Genomic DNA, 20,211 nt, shown 5'->3' with positions numbered 1-20,211 from the left:
ACCCCCTCATTCTCTGTGTGGAAACTGTGGAGGGGCACTAGGCTAGGCGGTTCCATCACAGCAGAAGCATGATAAACATTAATTGTGCAATAGAGTTTTGGCAATCTTGTCAACTACAATATTCGGCCATGTACATTCTGGCTCGCAAAATTCACCTGCGATGCGGGTCAAAATTATACACAAGGAGCAAATTTACCCCCCTTCGAATTCGGCCAGTTTTCTAGAATTATTTGTAACCCTAATCAAACAAAGAGTTCATTTTGTTAATTTTATTGAATATGTCTAAAAGTCATCAAATATTACTAAAAGCAGAATGAGGGATCATCGCAAAACAACACAGTGACAAATTACAAACAAGGTTAAAAACGATTGAAGCAAAAATTATATTTCTGCTTCTAAAACATTGAAGATATTCCTAAATTAAAGCATGCATACAAGGGCTGGGAAAGCTTGGCATTCAAAATAATATCATTAAATGGATTAGATCGCAAGTGCTTTTAAGTTTGTTTGTTTTTTGCAAGGTAAAATACAATTTTACAGTAGGTAGTACTAACTTTTAAGTGGGTCAATTAACTAGGAAAGTTGAGATTTATCCAACTGACTGATCATACTTCTTGTTATTTTCGAGTGGAGTACCATTTCATGTATTGTGACAAGGAGTTATATATCTCTCTCCTTCACATTAAAGTGGTTGGGAAAGTTGACAATTTGCTCTTTTACATATTCTTGATGATGGCACAAGCGTGGTTTTTTTTTTGGAGGCAATATTATTATTAAAAAATTTCTAGCAATGATGGCAAATGTGTAATTTCAGTTAGGGGATACAATTGTAAACATTAACAAAAAAGCAAATGAACAAATATAGTGGAATTGAATGACGCTACCAGCAGTGGAAAATCTGTGTGTGGTGGTGCATTAGTTGAAAATAAGAGTAATTTGGGGTGGAACAAATGAGGAGTGCCAGAAAGCAACATTGGTAGTTTGCCAAGAATAGATAATTTGTATTCTAATACATGTGTTTTTTTGCTCCAAGAGTGATATAACAAAACATGAGAAGTGCCCTTGTTTCCATTTTTCATAAACTGATATGAACATTTCAAAAATTATCTACTCTCGACACAATCAAAAAGTGGAAAATTGTAAACCTCAAGAATAAAAATACTATTAAACCAAGATATATACGGTAGATTAAATAATACAGTGGAGAAATAATCACTCACAATACATGATTAATGGAATATTTTAAAAATAAATCATATACACAGAGTTGGTATATTTTCGGTGCTCCCAAAGTATGTGCACAAAGATGACGCACAACCTGAACATGGTATGTGTGGTATGTGTTCCAGGTTGGAGTTATCAGGTAGTGCGCCATCTTGTGCACATACTTCTGGAGCGCCTATTTTTCTACAAACAAAATACTTCGATGTAAAAAAGCGTTGTATAGGTTTTTGCAAAACATGGATTATATCTATTGGTTTCTAAGAATTATACCATTTCTGGATATCAATTCTATGCGAAGTGCTATTGAGTAATCGCCAAAATCGTGTGGATGGAGATTCACGCAAGCTCTCTAGATCTGGATGAACGACTACTTTTACTTGAAACTGATGAAGTTTCAGATGAGGTTCCTTTCCGCGATGTTCGATGTGTCCGATGTTGCTGTTGCATCAAATTTGCTGCTTGAGCAGAGGTTTGACATAGTTCTTGCTCTTGTGAGCGCAGCTTCTGTTTCAGCGTCTGTAGTGAAAATGTTCAAATTGAAACAACTTCACTACATTGTCTTGATCTTAATATACTCATAGGTAGCCTTAAAATTTCGTAAGATTGATGAATGCATATTTAAAATATTAATAATTCGTATTTGACACTGAAACAATTATTTTGCGATAGCCATCACTAAAGTTGCGAGCTATTCATGTAGACTCCATCATTTTATACAGCATGTTGTTACCTGTATTTCATATTCCTTTTTCATCATGTTTGATTTATCTTTCTTTCGGCGAACTCGTAATGCTTCATCTTCAAATTCTGAAGTTATACATTCTAAAAATATTTTTTGTGAGTTTTAATGTTTCGTAGGCGATACTGACACAAGCATACCCAGTATTATTATATTAGCTCATTATAAGAATATATGGGGATAGCTGAGGTTCAAGATAAGTGTATGTTGTATGTGTAAAATATACAATAAAAAGCTTATGGCAGTTTGAGTGGTCTCAAGTGGATGCTTGGGAGTACTTTGCTTTATTCCATTTCAGCTAACAGTTTACAAATGAGTTTAGCTGGTCAAAAAGTGTTATTCTATCGCTTTTTCATCGGTAAGTATTTGAGTAAATTTGGATACAGAAACTTATGTATAGAAATACTGACAATATGCGAAACAAAAAGAATACCCAATCCATCTGAAGCTTAGGAAAATGTAAGATAAAATCTGATGAAGCGATGAAAGTAAAATCACATTGAAAAGTAATGAAAGTGGCCATGTGATGCAACAGAAATACGAAAAGTTTGGTAAACAACTGAAAGAAACAAAGCAGATTTGGGTCATGAACACATTTTAAGAATATTAACTGATCAACGAGCATCCATGTGTTCAGAGTTTAGTGGGCTTGGTACTGCAACTGCAGTGCTGGGACAATGCTCATTAACCATCAAGGTAGCTCATGGATTTCACACTGTGTTGCATTGGATATATTTTTATAAAAATAACTATAATATATGCTTAAATACCAATAGTAGTAATAGTTAAATTGAGCTTAATTAAAACGCCTAGACAGAAGCTCCACTTTTTTGTGTTGTTATTACCCTTATCTTTATGTTTCATTGGTGGATATCTTTGATCTAAATTCTCGAGATGATAAGTTTTCTTCTGTTTAATTGCTGTATTTAATCTTTTTTCCTGGTTAAGTCTTTCCTCTGTTCTCCTCAAAGCTTCTCTTAAATGTGCATTTTCTTCATTCTTCCCAGTTATTTCATCAAGTAGCACGCTTACCTGAGGAATGTATAAATAAACTGGAATTTTTCTTACTGCTTGATAAATAGTAACCTATATACCATACAAAACACATGATTGTGAACTTTGAGGTACATTATTACAATTTTTATAAAAAGAGACACCTATTCATGTTTCATAAAAATTTAATTTCTTCAGAACTGCTTTTTCTATATTTTGTCATATTTCGTTACATATCTGATAATTGCTTTATATGCATCTTTAAATTTACGAATTTTTTGAAATCTATTTACAAATTTGGGTCATTAGTAAAGTTCATTATTAGATTTTTGTTATCAGGGACATACCATAATACAATACTTTCTTTGTTACACAACGAGATGAAAGCGCACTATAAAGTAAACAAACAAAAATTACCCATCATTGTCATCGCAGAGAACACAGTTTTATGATATTGAATTATGGTCAATATTTACAAAATATTAAACTCGTACAGACTCGTCTTAAAGACGCCTATGATGCTATCATTATTTGGTCAAAGTTATAAAACAGCTTACACAAATATAATTTACTGCTATTGTGCAGGATATCGCATCATACTCAAACTTGCATCAATTATTTAAAAAATCATTCATAATGTATAAACTCGTTTCAGTGATCCTCGCCCTCAAGGTCAGTTTGCATGTGGCTTTTTACCAAGTTTTATATATGGACAATGCAAATGTAAAAAGATCAATAATTCATCATAATCATAATTTCTGGATCAATATGTAGGCATGTGATTCTGTTCTGAAGTCAGTTTGTAATCTGGGAAGACAGATTTAGTATATTTTACCTTACTTTTTCAAGTGGAAATAGTGTCATAAAAATACATTGAAAATTTTTATTACCTTCGCTGTTTTTTGTGTTGCTTTTTCTTCAGCTTCTCTTAACTTAGCCAAATCTTTATCGTAATTTTGTAACAAATTATCTTTCCGTTCCAGGCGATTCGAGATGGATTTAATGTGCTGACTGATAGATTCAAGATCTTGTCTACGTTCATCCAGAAGTTTTTGACGCTCATCAACTGGAAGATGATTTGCAGATCTCATGCCAGACATGTTACTGATGTTGAGTAAACCACCAACTACATTGCACATGTCCATGTACGATTGTTCACTCATGTTAAGTGTATCTTCTAACTGCATGCGAGCTGTTCTCTCTATTTCTGCATCAATTGGTTTGAGGTGAGTAGGAGCCATATCTCTTGCACTTGCATCACCACTGTGTGAAAAAGACAACTGATCTCGGAAAGCAGAGTCGTTTTCCATAACCTGACGTGCTCTGATTTCTGCCAATTCCTTTTTCAGCAGCATGACCTGTTGGACAAGTTCCTCATTACCAGGGCTGATAGGTTGTACACTGTTGAGAGCTTTGACTCGAGCTCTCAATTCTGCTAGAGCTTCTCTTTGTCTATTTATAACCTCTGTGTGTCGATCTCCTTTGCATTCTGCGCCCAAGGATGTAAGTTCTGCATTGATTTTACCAATGCGGCTATCTTGTGTGCCTGTTTCAACAGTTGCAATTTTAGGAATTGTAATAGGTGGGCTTGGTGATCGCCTTTGTCTTTCTTGTTCATCTTCTCTTGGGACAACAGCCTGTCTCAGCTCTTTCAATTCTCTCTTTGAAGCATGAATTTCTGCTTTTTGTTTGTCAACGACCTTAGATAGTTTGTTGACGCTTTCTCGTAGCTTTGCATTTTCTAATTCCTTTTCTCGAATAATCCTGTTTCCACTTTCAAGTTGTTCTTTCAGTGGTTCACTTAGTTCTCCTTTCATGTCTGATATACGAGCCTGAGAACTTGCTAGATCTCGTCGCAATGCCAATATTTCAGTTTGTTGTACATGGAGTTGAGTTTGCGCTCCGACCAACTCAGACCTAAGAGCTGCCATTGTTTGCTCATATCCATTTATGTCAAAAACTAGTGGTGGGACAACCAGAGGTGGACTTGGAGCTAGTCTATGTTTTGCTTGATCAGATTCGCGTAATTCAGCGCGGAGTCTCTCTGTTTCTTTCTTTGCATGCTCCAGTTGCTTCATAATGCCTTGTATTCGTTCTTCCATTTTGACGATTGTTATGGAATGCTGTTTAATTTCTTCTTTATATTGCTGAATTTCGTTTTCAAATTCTTTCTTTGTGGACGATGCTTCCTCGTTAAGCGCTTGCTTGTTTTCTTTTTGTTGCAAAAGAACTGTTTTTAATTCTTCGTTGACTGCATTTTCATTTTGTTTGCTTCTTTCTAATTCGTCTTTGGTATTTTGTAATTGAGCATTTAATTCTTCTATCTCCGCTTGCCCCGTTGCCAGTTCTGCTTTAAGACTTTCAATGGTTTGATTAGCTTCTGTACATTTGTCAAAAGCTTCTTGTAATTTAACACCATGATCAGATTCTAATTGGTTTGTCAATTCAGAAATGATGGCTTCTCTCTCTTCTTTTTCTTGCTCTCTTACTTTATCAATTTCGTTTGAAATGTTGGCTTGGATTTCATGCACCTTATCTTCTATTTCCTTATTATGTTTGTCCTCAGTCTCTTGTAGTGCATTTTCCATATCTTTGATTTGATTTTGTTTGTCTACGAGATTTTGATGAAGTTGTGAAACGAAATATCCTGGGGTTTTATCCGTTACTTCTACATTGTAACCGGCTTTTTGTAGAGATGAATATATCTCTGAAACCCACTGCTCTTCACTTTTTATGTAACCAATTAGTGTTCTTCTCATTTGTAATAAAGATTTATCTAATTCCAAACCAGACAACTCCTCCCTCTTGGTTCTTAATATGTCAGTATGATGGCCATTCTCTGTTAATGTTGACAATATATCTTCCATTGTTTCAGTGAGGACCTGCAAAGATGCTTCTTTTTCTTCTCCTTGTTTTCTTATCGAGTTTAACTCTGAATTTAATCCTCGTATATCTTCCATATCTTTTTCTCTCTGATCAATTATTGTTTCCAAATCGACGATAAGTCGACTGTCTTCTGCATCATCTGGATGATCAGGTGCTCTGACACCCGAAGCAGAATACAATATTTTTGTTATTTTGCCTCTGAAGCGCTTCAACCTACTTTTCGCTTGTTCTACATCGACACGTAACAATCTTTCTGCTCGCTGTAACTCTAAAAATTTCCCCTTTTGTTGTTCCATGTTTTTGATTGATGTCTCTTTTTCATTTTCTTGCTTTTTTATCATTTCATTCAATTGTGTTATCTCATTTTTGTACCTTTGTATTAGGCTTGTATGATCACCTGAACGAGATTCCAATCTTCTTATCTTTTGTCTAAGTGTTTTCATATCTTCATTCACTGTGTTTATCGCTTCATCTTTGGTTCGACAGTCATGAACTCTTACAAATTTTGCCGAAAGAGATTGAAACTGGATATCTTTGTCTCTAAGATTTTTCTGAAGCAAGGACATTTCGCTTGTTTTTCTTTTGATCTCAGCTTCTTTCACTGAGAGTTCTCTTTGAAGAGATTGGACCAAACCATGTGACATGGAATACTCCTTTTTTGCCTTGTCTAAATCATGCCGTAGTTCGTGTATTAATTTGTCTTTTTCTGCCAGTTGAGTTGTCATGGTCGGAGATGATTGCATCACAGAATCCAATTGTTGTCGTAATAAAGATATTTCAAGTCGTTTGTCTTCTAATTCTCTTTCTATATGATACAATTCGTGTGCTAAATTTTGATTGGCTGCGATTTTATTCTCATCCATTTGTTGGCAAATTTCTGTTATTTGCTCTCTTAAACCACTTAAAATGCTGTCTTTTCGGTTATATTGATCATCAATTTTTTCAAGTGAATTCATTTCATTTACCATATGTAAAAGATTTTGTAACTTGGGTTTAAGAAGTGCATCAAAATGTTGATTTTCACCCCATGCTTGTCGTGAAGGAATTTTGCCAGTTGTTTTATATTCCGCTGGTATTGTTTGTAATCTATCCATTTCACAAGCTGATCTTGGTCGCATTGGTGGTCGAGGAAACGCAAATGATTTAATGTTTTGTCTTTTAGAGTGAATCTCAGGTAAGGAACCTGTAAAAGTTGTATTTTCTAACAATGTATGTGCTGACATGGGTCGTTTTAAGCCACCAATTGTCGCCATTTCACTGCTTTGAGTGCTGTTGAAACCAGCAAATTTCAATTCATATGGTTTACCACCTTGTCCAAATCTTATGGTATCACCATTGGTAACATATACTGCATTGTTTTGAACTTTGCAATCATTGACGTAAGTCCCACTAGGCGTGTTTAGGTCTCTTATGACGTAACATTGTTTGTCTTGGTTATATTCAACCACAGCATGACAAGATTCTACGCGGGGGTCATCTATATTAATATCGCAGTCCTGGCGTCCTATGGTCATAGAATTTCTGCTGAGAGCGATAGATCCATCATGACTACATAAATATCCTTTCATCTTCATAACAGCATGAACCGCTCGACTCTCTCTCACGATTGTTCCAACAAAAACCTGCGCATATAGATAGGGTTGTACTCACTAATCGCGTCCAAACAGAGACTATTGAACGTATCAAGGCGCTTCTGATATAGCTATGGATACCGCGCCGATGTGAGTAAACATTGCCGTTCAAGCATAAAATGAAAGCGCCATCTATTGTCAATGAAACAATATGCTGAACAATATACACATTTTAAACGGAGGTATACATGATTGTTTATTTTTATTTATTTTTTAATTGAGGATGCTACATTATTTCCAGTGGTGTCCCAAAAACAAGAATACTCGCAACATAAAATGAAATATTCAATATATTTCCGTATGGTCCATCGTTTTTCTGAGACCGATGTGGATACAATAGAGGTATAACGGATGTAATAACATAAAGCTTTGAATGGCACAAAAACAACAATTTCGAGGATTAGCTCCACTTGACCCCGGAGATTTATGAGCCGAATCGGGCTTCGTAATAACCACTCAGAAATCGTTGTCATTCTACCTTGAAAATGGTTAGGTGTTGCGACTCCAGTCTTAGGATAGAAATTTGATATTTTTCCCGAAGGGGAGAAAAGTCGAAAAGGTGGCTTGATCATATGCAACTTTTCTATCGTCGAGTCTTAATTTTTTTTCCAGATGATATGTGATAGATTGATTGATTCGAAACTTTTGGCTGGTTGAATCTGCTTTGAGTAGTCATATTGCTTCTGCACGTTCTGCGATAAAACGCTTGTCATGAATTGCTTCAAATAACAACAATGATTTAATATCGTGGACGATCGATTTGAATAGCTCTCTTGTCGATGCGTTGTGATAAAATTATTCTTACGAGATTTTTGCACTTCATACTAATACGAAGGGTTAGAAATTGTATTAGAAATATCAAAATCATTGAGACAACATTACTTTTTATATTATAGCATTTTACTTCCGCTACAAAAAAATGTTGACAAGCATGTTTTCAATCGTTACACACGCCATAATAAAATTGTGGAAACTCTTTAAACTAATTCCAAATCCTAATCATAGAATTTGAACCAGGGGAGGGCGGCAATGAGCCTATCTTAACATCTAAACCTGAATCCTTTCTCCGTGACTCACTCGAAGCCAAGGTTCTCAGCTGAGGGTTAATTTGATATACATTGAGTACATTTTGCAAGCAAAAAACTGCATGGACAAATGTGGCCATTGACCACGTAACGCAATTGATGCTTATTGAGCTCCCACCGCGGAGAAAATGTCTAGCCATGCAACCCTTTCCCTATTTCACTCTGTCACACGGGAATAGGAAGTCTACGCAGTTGAGGAGGTAAATTTTGTTTTTGAAATTTACCGTGAGTTAAACTAAAGGATCAGGGTTGAAATTCCCCTCCCTTGCGCCAAGCTAGGTTTTAAATTTGGTCTTCCTTTTCGATATAATATGTACTTCATTTATTCTCATCAGTAGTATAGCGTCACGCTAATAACCAAATTGCGTAAGTCATTTTTGGCGACTTTGAGTTTTTTATAAAATAGGTATTTATGTAATGCTGCGCACCTGTCTGTTAACTCAGATTTTATTTTAAGAATTCCGAAACCCATAAAAATGAAGATTTAGTATGACATGCACATTTGTGCAATTGTTTCGTCATAATGAATTATCATCGTTACCACATTGTTAGTTACATTGTGGTAACTACATTGACTATTGTGACGTCACAAAGGCAAAATAACCTCTGCGAAGTATTTTCGAGTTTTTGCGGATTCTAGCTTAGCGGGTATTAATTTGAATTTATACTACAGTATAGGAAGGCGTGCACTTGTGATATTCACTGTCCGAGTCCAATTCACCTTGGTTGGCTTTTATGTTGGGTGTATTGCTGTTTTATTCTTTATATATATTTAATCTTAGTCTTATTTCGGTGGGTGTACAGAACGTGTTATATTATTGAAATATATATTTTTAAACATAAAAAATAATGTAATTGAAACTGATTATCTATTTTGGGGATTAGACATTGTATTTCCTAAAAATTACATTCGTTTTTAGAATGTTTAGTTTTCAGGACTGGTGCATATAGTAAAGTTGCAAAATTGCGTATGTCCCCAAGTCATAGACACATTTCTGCTCAAGTCACAGTGCGTCATTATGACGTCACTCAACTGCGTCATACAAATTAACTTAAATCCGGCTACGATCAAAAAATTGAACCATGGCGAATTATTGACTCTCAATGGCATAACAATATCATTAGGAAGTTTTTTACGTTTTTCTCAAAACTGCTAAAAATGACTTACGCAATTCGGTTATTAGCGTGACGATAGGCTACATCGAGAGCCCGCGCCGTAAAGCTTTTTCGTACAATGGCTTTCTGCACAGGTGGTCCGGAAGCATATAATTCGAACATAATGCTATGTTGTGTATCTGCCGATATCCAAGAATACAGTCTTTATTCAAAAGTTTATTTTCTACATATTCATCGTGACAAGCGGAAAATTAAAATTTCAGTAAACTTGAACTAGCGATTTCCAACTTAACCTTTGTTGACTTTGAACATATTTTTACGTTCTCATTTGACGTGATTGACTTGATTCGGCCAAGTTCATTATTTGATCGTCACTAGATGGATGGGCCGCGTCTGATTGGTATATTCCCAAATGAACTTATTTCGAACGGAGTACAATGTATTTCTACACGCTGTTTCGTTTTTTAGAACACTGTAAAGCTTGAACAGGACGTGGCATGCTCCCTAACACTTATTGTCCGATACATTTCGGCTTATAATAATATGGTAATAAAAAAAAAACATATGTCTATCTGAATTAAATATAAGTGGAAAGCGTTTACAATACGGTGATATTACGCAATATTCGTTTCATGATTGGCTTATTTTTAAAACCCCGTTTACTGAAAAATTGGTTTAAATGAAAACAGAAGATAGCAGACTGAGTGCACGACTTGAACACGTACTGGATACTAAGTCAGCAGGCTCTAAAAGACACTATGCTGTAAAGCAGCGGTTCCCTACCCGTGGCGGCTGGAGAGGCCACACTGCTAGGCGCAAAGTCGATTTCACATTTTCCTTTACAAGAAAACTTCGTTTCTCCTAATTTCATTGCTTGATAAGATTATTTTATGGCGTATTTTCACTTTGTTGAGCATGAATTATTTGAACATAATGGGGTTTTCGAATCTACTAATCATAATATGATGATCAAAACTAAGTGAGTGCTAAACGCCTCCGGGAGGGGGCCACGAGCCGTAAAAGGTTGGGAACGACTGCTGTGAGGAGTAATAATATGACGAAGTGAGTTCTAATAAAATCTCTCTTCATAATTACAGAATAAGTTGCCACGGTAGTCTCTGCAATACATTTAAGCAACTGTAAACTGATCAAACTGTAAGTCTCATCTCTAGTGTCTCATGCTATGATTTTTTCTCGCATAGTTTTCTAGAAGAGATATTTGATATATTTTGTGGCGTTAGTCTAATTTGTTCAAATTACTTCATGGACGAGATAGTTTGTTATACATGGTATTGATATCTACTCCAATTCAGGGCGATGTGCAGAGAATTGCTTTCGCCCGGACCACGAAAAAGCTGGGTGGGACGAGTATCGTCCTCCGCGCGATATGATTTCTCTCAAATTCATTTCTGATGTGTATGATGACATCTTTTTGCAGATAACACCATCTTTTTCATATCCCGGAAGACAGTTGCAGACATAAGATCCGGGTGTGTTTAAGCAATATGCGTTTCGTCCACATAAGTGTTCTCCTGTGAAGCATTCATTGACGTCTGCAAAAAATGAACTCAATTGATTCCGATAACTTCGTCTGAGCCTTATATGAAAATTCATTGAATGTTATCGATGTCAGCCTTAACTGTGTATCTCTTTAAGAGTGTGCAGGAGTTTTCCGTGCATATGGTATGTTAGGCTCATCAGTGTAATACATCACTCAGTGACGAAAAAAAATAAAATTTCAGTTGATATAGCTGTATATATAATATTCTGGAAACTTGACAACGAGTATTCACAATTACTGTGTTGAAATGTTGCTGAATCCCTTGGATGATATTCAAAATATAGGAAAATTCAAGTGTAGTTGCCTATTTGCATTAAACTCGAGCTAAGCAATATACGACTTGTCGAAATATATTTTATACCTTTACTTCCAATTTAAATTCTTCTAAGATAACAGTCAAAGATACCCCCACACTAACCAAGTAGATAAATTAATACCGCTCGCTTTTCACTATAAATTTCGAAAACCATTTACCTCTGCACGATTTTCCAGTAAGTCCGTGACTTATAATGTAACCTGGTTGGCATTTACAGACGTAACCCCCGTACGTGTTTCTGCATTCTTGATTAGCTGGGCATACAGATTTAGTGCTGTCGGAACATTCATTATAATCTGAAAAACACACACCATTTTTTACATTCAAACAGTGCACAGCTATGTACTACTATCTGCTTTAATAGTAATTCATTTACAGCGACCGCTGTAAAACAGTAAGTTGGAACATTTCTTCCCTTGAATAAAAATTTTCCACTACTACCTATACAAGAAATTCCATCCGCTGCTATTGTTAACCCACGTGGGCAAATGCATCTCTCAACACCATTTTCTGAGACACATTGGTATCTGCAGCTTTTCTTGCATTCACCTACAACAAATAACATTGTTCAGAAAAACAAGTATTTAGTCTCAAAGCATATTCCTTCGACTCAATGTGAAATAGTTTGCCTTATGTAAGCGGTAAGCATTTCAACCGGTGAATATCTTCAACCGACTCCGGATTAATGGAAATTTCGACTCCAGGTCCGAACTCGGGCATAAATCAAATTTTGATAATAAAAACAAAGCAAAAAGGCTGCTTAATCAAATTGATTTCATTTTTTGAGTTTCTGTAAGACACCAGGAAAGTGTGAAATTTTGATTCTAGGCATTCTCCATTTTGACTCCCAAGTGTAATATACGACTCCTATGAAAGAATGCAAAAGTCTCGTCACAGCTCTGAATTTGGCGGCGATTTGCACGTTTTCAATTCGTGTTGACGACTGTCTAGTTTTCTGCACAGAATTATATTCGGAAACAATGAACCTAGATTTTTGAAATGTTTAATGGTCTGGTGCATTGCCCTATGGCCTATAATGAATCTAATAATGAAAAAATTGATCTTTTATGAAATAAGTAGTTTTAATAAATTTGTGTTCTAATGAGATGATATTCTAATCTGTATTAGAGATGTACCGATACCACTTTTGTCGCCGATACCGATCCGATACCAGCTAAAAACGCCGATACCAATACCGATACGCCGATACTACAAAAAGGCCGATATTACCGATATTCCGATACCGATACTATGTAATTATTACTTAATTAGGTGTGCTGTGTAGGGCAGACGGGTTAAAACAATGGTCTTTGAGCGTTGTTCATAGTACACATTATTTCAGATCGGAAAAAAAGATATATATATATATCACATAATATGAAATTAATGTTTGGTGTTTGCTTCAACTGATTAAGATACATTGTACAGTAACGCTAGTAATCTCGGTGTTCAATTAATAAACTCATAAGCCCGGATGTCCCATTTGAACTTAATATGAATATCGCGACCTTCGAATATCGTTATTCGTGTTTAAAAGAATATCGAATATCACCCACACATTCTTGCGCCGCCGTCCTACGTTCAAATTAAAAGCATTTTACAAATATAATATTTCGTGGCTAATCGTAATCGTCGACGCAATAAGTCAAAGCCGAAATGAAAGAATATCAATCAGCACCGACAAAAAGAAGTCCTACCTATAACCGTCGAGGATGTTTTTTTACTTTACTATTTTATAATATAAAATATTTTACAATTGCTATCATATATTTTGAATTTCGGAATTTAGTTTATCGATGTCGACGGACTAAATGACACTCGTACTTGACGACAAACAGTCAGAATTTATACCCGTGCTAAAAGTCCATGTGCCGTTGATAAGGACCCCAATTCCACTGTATGATTTGAAACTGGGCGCCTAGTTGCTTTTTGTTATGTGCTGTGTTGATATATTTCTTCATAATTACTATAATAATATTAAAAATGTCAATATTAAAATTTGACAGCGAAAAAAGCCAAATTAGTTGAGCTAGTTTGGCTGATGAATAGCTAAAAACACGTGAATCCTATTCTCTCGCGGGGGGGGGGGGCATGTATGGCTCATAGCTCACGATCTCTCCAGACAAAAAATAAATTAAAAAGTAGTATTCCAACTTATCTTTTAAAACTTTCTGGACCATATCAAAAAGATAAATATATCGGAAATATCGGCCTTGATTTAACCGATGCCGATACCGAAAAAATTACCGATATTGCCGATACCGATACATCGGTACATCTCTAATCTGTATATACCAAAAAGCATTGCCGTTTGTTACCAGCGACAAATATTACGGATACTCATAATGCGATAAAAGTTTGTACAAACTATTAGGTCGTCGTTTTTATGTATTCGTTCGTTCTTAGTGTTATTTCTTTAAAAACCCATGTAGCCACATAAACCCGATGAATTGAGTTAGTTTATATAGCACCGGGCGAGTGTTGTAGTCCTATCCTTTATACACTAATATTAGATTGATTTTTTTTATATAGTTGAAGCCGTCAGTACATAATTTTAAGAAAGTCAGCAACAGGCGATGGATGCCAACAAAATTACATTTCTCCAAACTTACGTTTCACTTTGGCAGATAGGTACCATCTAGATAGAACAGGATAACGAAGAATGGGTTCTTTGATAGATGGTACGACAACTGGTTTCCTGGAGAGTACAAAAATATAAATATTTCAAAGTTTAGTAATTTGCATAAATAGGGCAAACATACATTGATGAGAGAGAGACCCCCGAAAGGGTAGAAAGATCGCAAATTTGGATACCGAATTCCGTTCCTGAATATTATTATGATTTGATGATAAATTAATCTGATTTTTTACCACTTTGAAATGCTCATAATACTTTTTGTACCATGGTATCTTTCTAGTTCAAGATAGAACCAAACAATTTATTAACGCCGAACTGTTTTTTGTTATTATGGAACTCAATTTCCTCAAAATTTTGCTGTTTCATTTTATTAAAAGAAAAATATTTTTCATCCATTATTTCCGTTCCTTTGGACTTCATGTTCATATATTTGAGCATTTTTTTTTTTGTTAACAAATGAGATTTCTTTGAACTAACTTTTTACCTATCTTAGTAGTTTTCCTGAAATCGCTGTAGTATAAATGCGGGAGTTCGGCGTAATCTGTGGTTGTTGAAATATATCGCAAAATAACGGAAATGTAGGTTTATTGTTCTTGGCAAAGCGTTGGAAGATTTTATAGCATGACGCCTTTATATCAAATGGTGTTGTTTATAAATTTACAATTGCGATTTCACGATTCATGGATTTTAAACCGATAAACCCAATTAAAACGTGGCTGATAATTATCAGTGTTATTAACATGACGTTTAAGATAGCCAGACAAGGTAGGGTTATCAGTATATATATATAATACTTGATCATTAATAAAATGAGATGTCGTGAAAGCGATTCATACCTGTTTTGAATATCAACGTCGTTGTTGTTCGAAGCCACATATTTGAGACCAATCGGAGGGTTTGGCAAATTCACGTGACCTTCTTCGCGGATGACAAATTCCTCTACCAAACAAGACTTTCCGTTTGAGTGCAATTGGTAACCTGGTCTACACGCACAACGATGGCTTCCCAGTGTGTTTATACAAAGTTGTCCACAAAAATGGAAATTCTTCGCACATTCATCAATGTCTTTCAACATGAGAAGAAAAGAATTTTTTTTTTTTAAAAACACTTTAAGATCAAAACATACAACATAACTATACCAGTACTTATTGTTTTACAAAAGCACTTCAAGGACAATCAACCCTTGAGCTGACATACCCACGCAAATGTACCGATAACACGCCTAAGAAAGCACAACAATAGGCTATTTTTGACAGGTCTTGTGATATTCAAGCCTCCTTAATCCATTAATGAAAGTTGTGAAAACTGGTCGTAAACATGAACGCAAATATTTATATATATTTCAAACGCGGCTCGCTGATAAGCCAAGTTGTAGCCCATTTGTTTACCAATTTCTGAGTATCCTATAGCATTCACAGGTTCTTTTTGCTGCCCCAGAAACTCAAATCATAGTTAATTTAAAAAGATGGAGTTATATATATATATTTCAAACGCGGCTCACTGATAAGCCAAGTTGTAGCCTATTTGTTTACCAATTTAGGAGCATCCAATTAGCTGCCTCAGAATCTCAAATTATAATTAATTTGAAAATATGTAGTTTGACTGTGTATATTATTTTGGATCTCGGTAAACTTATTTGAGTGAGAAAAGTTGTTTTTATGTGCATAAATAATCGATTTGATTTTAGAATATGTTGATCTTTCCTTGTCGAAATTTCAAATATATATATATATATTTATAAAATTATTGAAGTACCCATTGATAGTTGCAATAACAATTTTCTGATTTTGCTATGTACGTTCACCCAAACGAATTTTTAAAAGGTATAACATAAGACCTATTGTTGTCTGTCGTGGATTATCGGTATCACGACACCTGAATGCACAAAACATTCTCACGCGCTGTGCCGGAAGTCTACCACGTAACCCTAAATCACTATGAATAACAACAGAAGGTCAATATTACAATAGCTTCTCTTCTTTACTTCATGATTTTTTGCGAATTTGCAGGTAGACAATAAATAAAAAAAAATAGTAAAATTTTATAGATAATACTTTGTTCTACACATTGTAGATTTTATCAATCGTAGCCATATGATAAAGCGTTTTCCTTGTGAGAGCACAGCATGTGGGGTGTATGTCATAAATTGAATTACAATGGGATGCCATTATCTGTCATGTATCATAACTTTGTGTTTATTTATCGTTTTTTGAATTTTACATGTGAATTCAAAATATTACTCAACTTGATACTTTTATTATTTTGTCGTATATTTTTGTGAATCCGCTTTCATTTCAATAAAGTAGCCAAAATGCGGGATTGTTAATCGTAAGGAATGTTTACCTATTTTTAGCCTTTCCCGTAATACAAATACATCAAGCCACAAAAGTTAATCTCGTATAAAAAAATTTGTGTCCATTTTTGTAATTACCTGTGACTAATGTTGATAGGATTAAAATGACTTCATTAAACTTTACGCCCACGCAAGTAAAAATGATAAAACTAGACTCAATCGGTCAAATATGAAGTATGTTATGTAAACTAGTAGTACCGTATTTGTGTATAGTTAGTTCATAATTGTTTGCTTGTGTTTTTACGTGAGTACAATATATTAGCAACCTCCGTTTTTTTGCCAGAAGAAGGCCTCGCGTTCGCCAATCGCCACTATCATCAATGCCATAGAACATCATTTCCAGGTGCCCGTTTTTTCTCATCAAATTTGCATTAAATGATATATATTGTGTGGGGTGATTTCTCTGCTTGGCATATGATTGGTAGATTACATTATTTGTAATAATTATAGTCATTTTGCCAGGTTTAAGACTCACCCTCTGTACAACTCTTTCCCGTCCATCCTTTGTTGCATACACATTTGTTAGAGATACATTTCCCGTTTGCGCAGTTGCGGGCCGTACACACCTCTGAAATAAGAGCAACATGAATTATATAAAGCCCATTTGTTCCAACCTGGTAATTTTGCGAGTTCGGGTTTTGCATTTATATATGCATTTATGTATGCATTTATACCACATTTTACCCAAGGCCCTATCCTAAGAAAAGCAAATTTCGATATTGGATCATGTTCGAAAGTTATTTTTATTTTATTTTTAACTTCGATTAAGTCACAATCACACTCCAAAGTTGGGTAAAAAATTAACCCAAGAGATAATATTGGTCGGCGTTTCGGTTATATATAAATAAATCTCACGTGTGAGAGTAATGAGTAGCTTTTGGTGAATACGAGACCTATTCAGAACTCACTTTCTACATCGCTCACAATACAACTCCTCTACTTAAAAAAAACTATCGCTTACTCTATAGAAAATTATGTGAATATAATCTATATATATAGGCTACATACCGGTAACTAAATATAGAATGTGTGTAATCAATTGACTTGAAGCGAGATGGATTAAACTAAAATGTTTTGTGTATCAATAAAATCAATCCGTTACCTTTTGATATTGTCTTTGATCTGGCTTTCTGAATGGTTTCTGACTTGGTGCCCTTTATTTTATTCCGTCGGCATATTGCGAGTTTTGCTCCGCGCCTGCAATACCAGTACATTCGTCTTCCGTCGACAATTGCACGATTTCCAAGTCTATTGAAATATCGAGATACCAGCCGACGGGCCCTGGAAAATATTGAATTGAAAAAAAAACTTTACCTTAGAAATATTACTCAAATTTTTTTTGTGACAGTTATTTGGTCAAATATTCAAGAGCTTTGGATAATCGGTTTCCGTAATAGTTAGAGAAGCTCCGAAACGTCGTCGCGAATGATTTGTAATTTTTATATATTATTTACCGTGTATATATATATATCAAACGAAGACCACCCAAATACGATATTTCAAAAAATAAATGTATAGAAAATATGTACGCCGCAATTCTTTATAAATCTGCGAATATGTCAGTGGCTCATTGCGTATCTGAAAACCCTATCAAAACCTCAAATATATAATTTTAGAGGGAAGTTAGCTTTTCACTTAGAGTGGCATTATCAAACAATAATACTTAAAGAACAACAGGAATTAGTATAAATAAAATGTATGCGGTATGAGCTATGTATAACCGTACTGATTGTTCACACACCCCTTCAGTGAAGACGTCCATCTCTTGCGAAATGTTCTAGACATAGAGCACAATTTTAGTTGTTTGTTCGAACAAATTTAATTGAAAAACAACAACAATGAATTGCGGGTTTTACAGCGAACATTGAGCAACTAATCATGCAAAGAAGACTCACCTCGACCTTGAAGCTGGGGTGTATCCTCGCACAGCAATACATGCTATGCACAATAGAAAAACAAGATGTAATACAAAACTTCTACAGATCATATTTAGATTTTGGAAGATTTCTATGTAATTTTTCCTGAGTAGATAAATATTATTTAAATCGATATCATAACCGAGCATTATCATAAATAAATTATCGAAAATGCGAATGAAAATACCGGTAATGAAAAAATAAACTATTATATAGACGACCCCACGTAAAAATATACACTTCACGTCGAAAATTTCAAAAGCACAAACTATCGAAAACTCTTTTTAAAAATCTTCTGACAAACCTCTAACAAACTCGAATGAAATTGTAAATATCTGATTCTAAGCAGTCATTTAAACTTGTGCTATACACAAAGTCACCAAATGAGTTTGCTAATTTGATACTTGAAGCTGACGTCCTCTACTTCGTACTTGAACTGAATAATAATACTTCATTCTTGCTTTGCTCCGAGCGGCAACAATAGCGGAGAGGGCCGTTATAAATATCGTTCGTTAGATTTTTTTCGAAAAAAAAATGCTTGAAAAAGAGAAAAATGTGGATTATTTTATATCTATATCACAAAGCTAACGAAAATGTCATGGTTTACTATACAGAACCAGTATACGTTAACTCTCTCGCCGCTCGTTAGTCCATATGGGATTCTCAACGCGATTAAGTCTAGCACATGGTAACCTACTGTTAATATCGCTCTTAACTGTTTATTGACGTAATGCCCTGATATGAGAGAAGCGATAAAACCTTCCAGCCGTGACGCAAAGTGCGAATCGTATAAATAGCGTGGATTTCAAAATCGCCTGTCAGACGTCTGAAAATGTCGACTCAGCTCAGACAGAAAATACTCCTTTATAACGACTTATTATTGCTTTAGCATGTATTTTCAGTCATACTAACTATCCCTGATCATTCCTGGCGCTGTGTTGTTTTGATAAATATGATTTCGACTGCTCCATAGTTGGCAGAGGTATGGAGATTTTTTGTATGTAAAAAAAACGTAAAATTATTGGTAATTTTAACGCGTGAATGCGCGTATGAGATTGTTTACGTCGTTCTACGCGCATTTCCGTCGAAAAAATTTAATTTTTTTGCATTGGGGGTGGTCTGTGCAGTAATAATAAGAGCTGTGACGTCATAAGTATCGGTAATTTGACCTTGAACTTGACAATACTGTAAATACAATTGTGAATTTCAGAGTAATAACCATTTATGCTATAATAGTCGTTTCGGTATTGTTATGTTAGGAAAAACTTGACGAAAACGTTGAAGAAAAAACTAATTAATTAGGAATTAATTATTAACCCTCTACTGTACACAGAATATCTCAAAGTCCAATTTTTTTTTTAGAAATTTTTGAAATTTTTTTGCAAAATTTTTTTTTCGAGGAGTGTGTTTTAAAGATATATTGCTGAATAGTACTCTAGCAGACGCTTTTAAAAAGCCATGATTGAAGCTTAAGGGCTTAATGGTTGACAAAAAAAATAAGTTTGAAAATACCCATAAAATGGTCAGGGATTGGAGCGGTCGGAAGGTTAAACATGTCTCGATTCGCTTGTTTTCTGATATAAAGTATTACATTTAATTTTTCTAAAATTTACAAGTTTACTCGCACACAAGTTTTGATATCAACATTTTTCTAAATCCATCTGTAACTTATGCCATCATCCGCAAATAACTTGTGGCTATGTAAAACTATAAATATTTACGGTAGCTAAACTAATGAGAGGTAGCAGAATAT

The 20,211-nt window shown here is 34.9% G+C and overlaps 2 protein-coding genes across 2 annotated transcripts; both read right to left on the bottom strand.

The window, feature by feature from the left end:
- Window positions 1-237: 237 nt before the first annotated feature.
- On the bottom strand, window positions 238-7,806 carry LOC120339357 (forkhead-associated domain-containing protein 1-like). Its single transcript, XM_039407465.2, has 4 exons — window positions 3,847-7,806; window positions 2,809-2,995; window positions 1,955-2,046; window positions 238-1,740 (listed from the first exon to the last, which is right to left on the bottom strand). Exons 1-4 carry the CDS (start codon window positions 7,414-7,416, stop codon window positions 1,561-1,563), a joined length of 4,029 nt encoding a protein of 1,342 aa, XP_039263399.2. The 5' UTR covers window positions 7,417-7,806; the 3' UTR covers window positions 238-1,560.
- A 2,066-nt stretch (window positions 7,807-9,872) lies between these two features.
- LOC120339358 (uncharacterized) lies at window positions 9,873-18,564 on the bottom strand. The gene is made up of 8 exons (XM_039407466.2): window positions 18,438-18,564; window positions 17,645-17,823; window positions 17,018-17,110; window positions 15,026-15,254; window positions 14,164-14,249; window positions 11,993-12,100; window positions 11,710-11,847; window positions 9,873-11,227 (listed from the first exon to the last, which is right to left on the bottom strand). Exons 1-8 carry the CDS (start codon window positions 18,527-18,529, stop codon window positions 10,974-10,976), a joined length of 1,179 nt encoding a protein of 392 aa, XP_039263400.2. The 5' UTR covers window positions 18,530-18,564; the 3' UTR covers window positions 9,873-10,973.
- Window positions 18,565-20,211: the final 1,647 nt, after the last annotated feature.

The sequence above is a fragment of the Styela clava genome, chromosome 9 (assembly GCF_964204865.1).
Source record: "Styela clava chromosome 9, kaStyClav1.hap1.2, whole genome shotgun sequence".
NCBI lineage: Eukaryota > Metazoa > Chordata > Ascidiacea > Stolidobranchia > Styelidae > Styela > Styela clava.
The sequence above is the reverse complement of the archived record's forward strand: the minus strand, read 5'-3'. Positions and strand labels throughout refer to the sequence as shown.

Excerpts from the sequence above, each read along its gene's own strand:
- LOC120339357 (XM_039407465.2), bottom strand. The coding sequence starts at position 7,416 with ATGAAGATGAAAGGATATTTATGTAGTCATGATGGATCTATCGCTCTC. Across the intron at positions 2,047-2,808 it reads AATGAAACATAAAGATAAGG|AATGTATAACTTCAGAATTT; the intron begins GTAATAACAACA and ends AAATATTTTTAG. Across the intron at positions 1,741-1,954 it reads AAAAGGAATATGAAATACAG|ACGCTGAAACAGAAGCTGCG; the intron begins GTAACAACATGC and ends TTTTCACTACAG.
- LOC120339358 (XM_039407466.2), bottom strand. The coding sequence starts at position 18,529 with ATGATCTGTAGAAGTTTTGTATTACATCTTGTTTTTCTATTGTGCATA. Across the intron at positions 17,824-18,437 it reads ACCCCAGCTTCAAGGTCGAG|GGCCCGTCGGCTGGTATCTC; the intron begins GTGAGTCTTCTT and ends AATATTTTCCAG. Across the intron at positions 12,101-14,163 it reads CCTATCTGCCAAAGTGAAAC|GTGAATGCAAGAAAAGCTGC; the intron begins GTAAGTTTGGAG and ends TATTTGTTGTAG.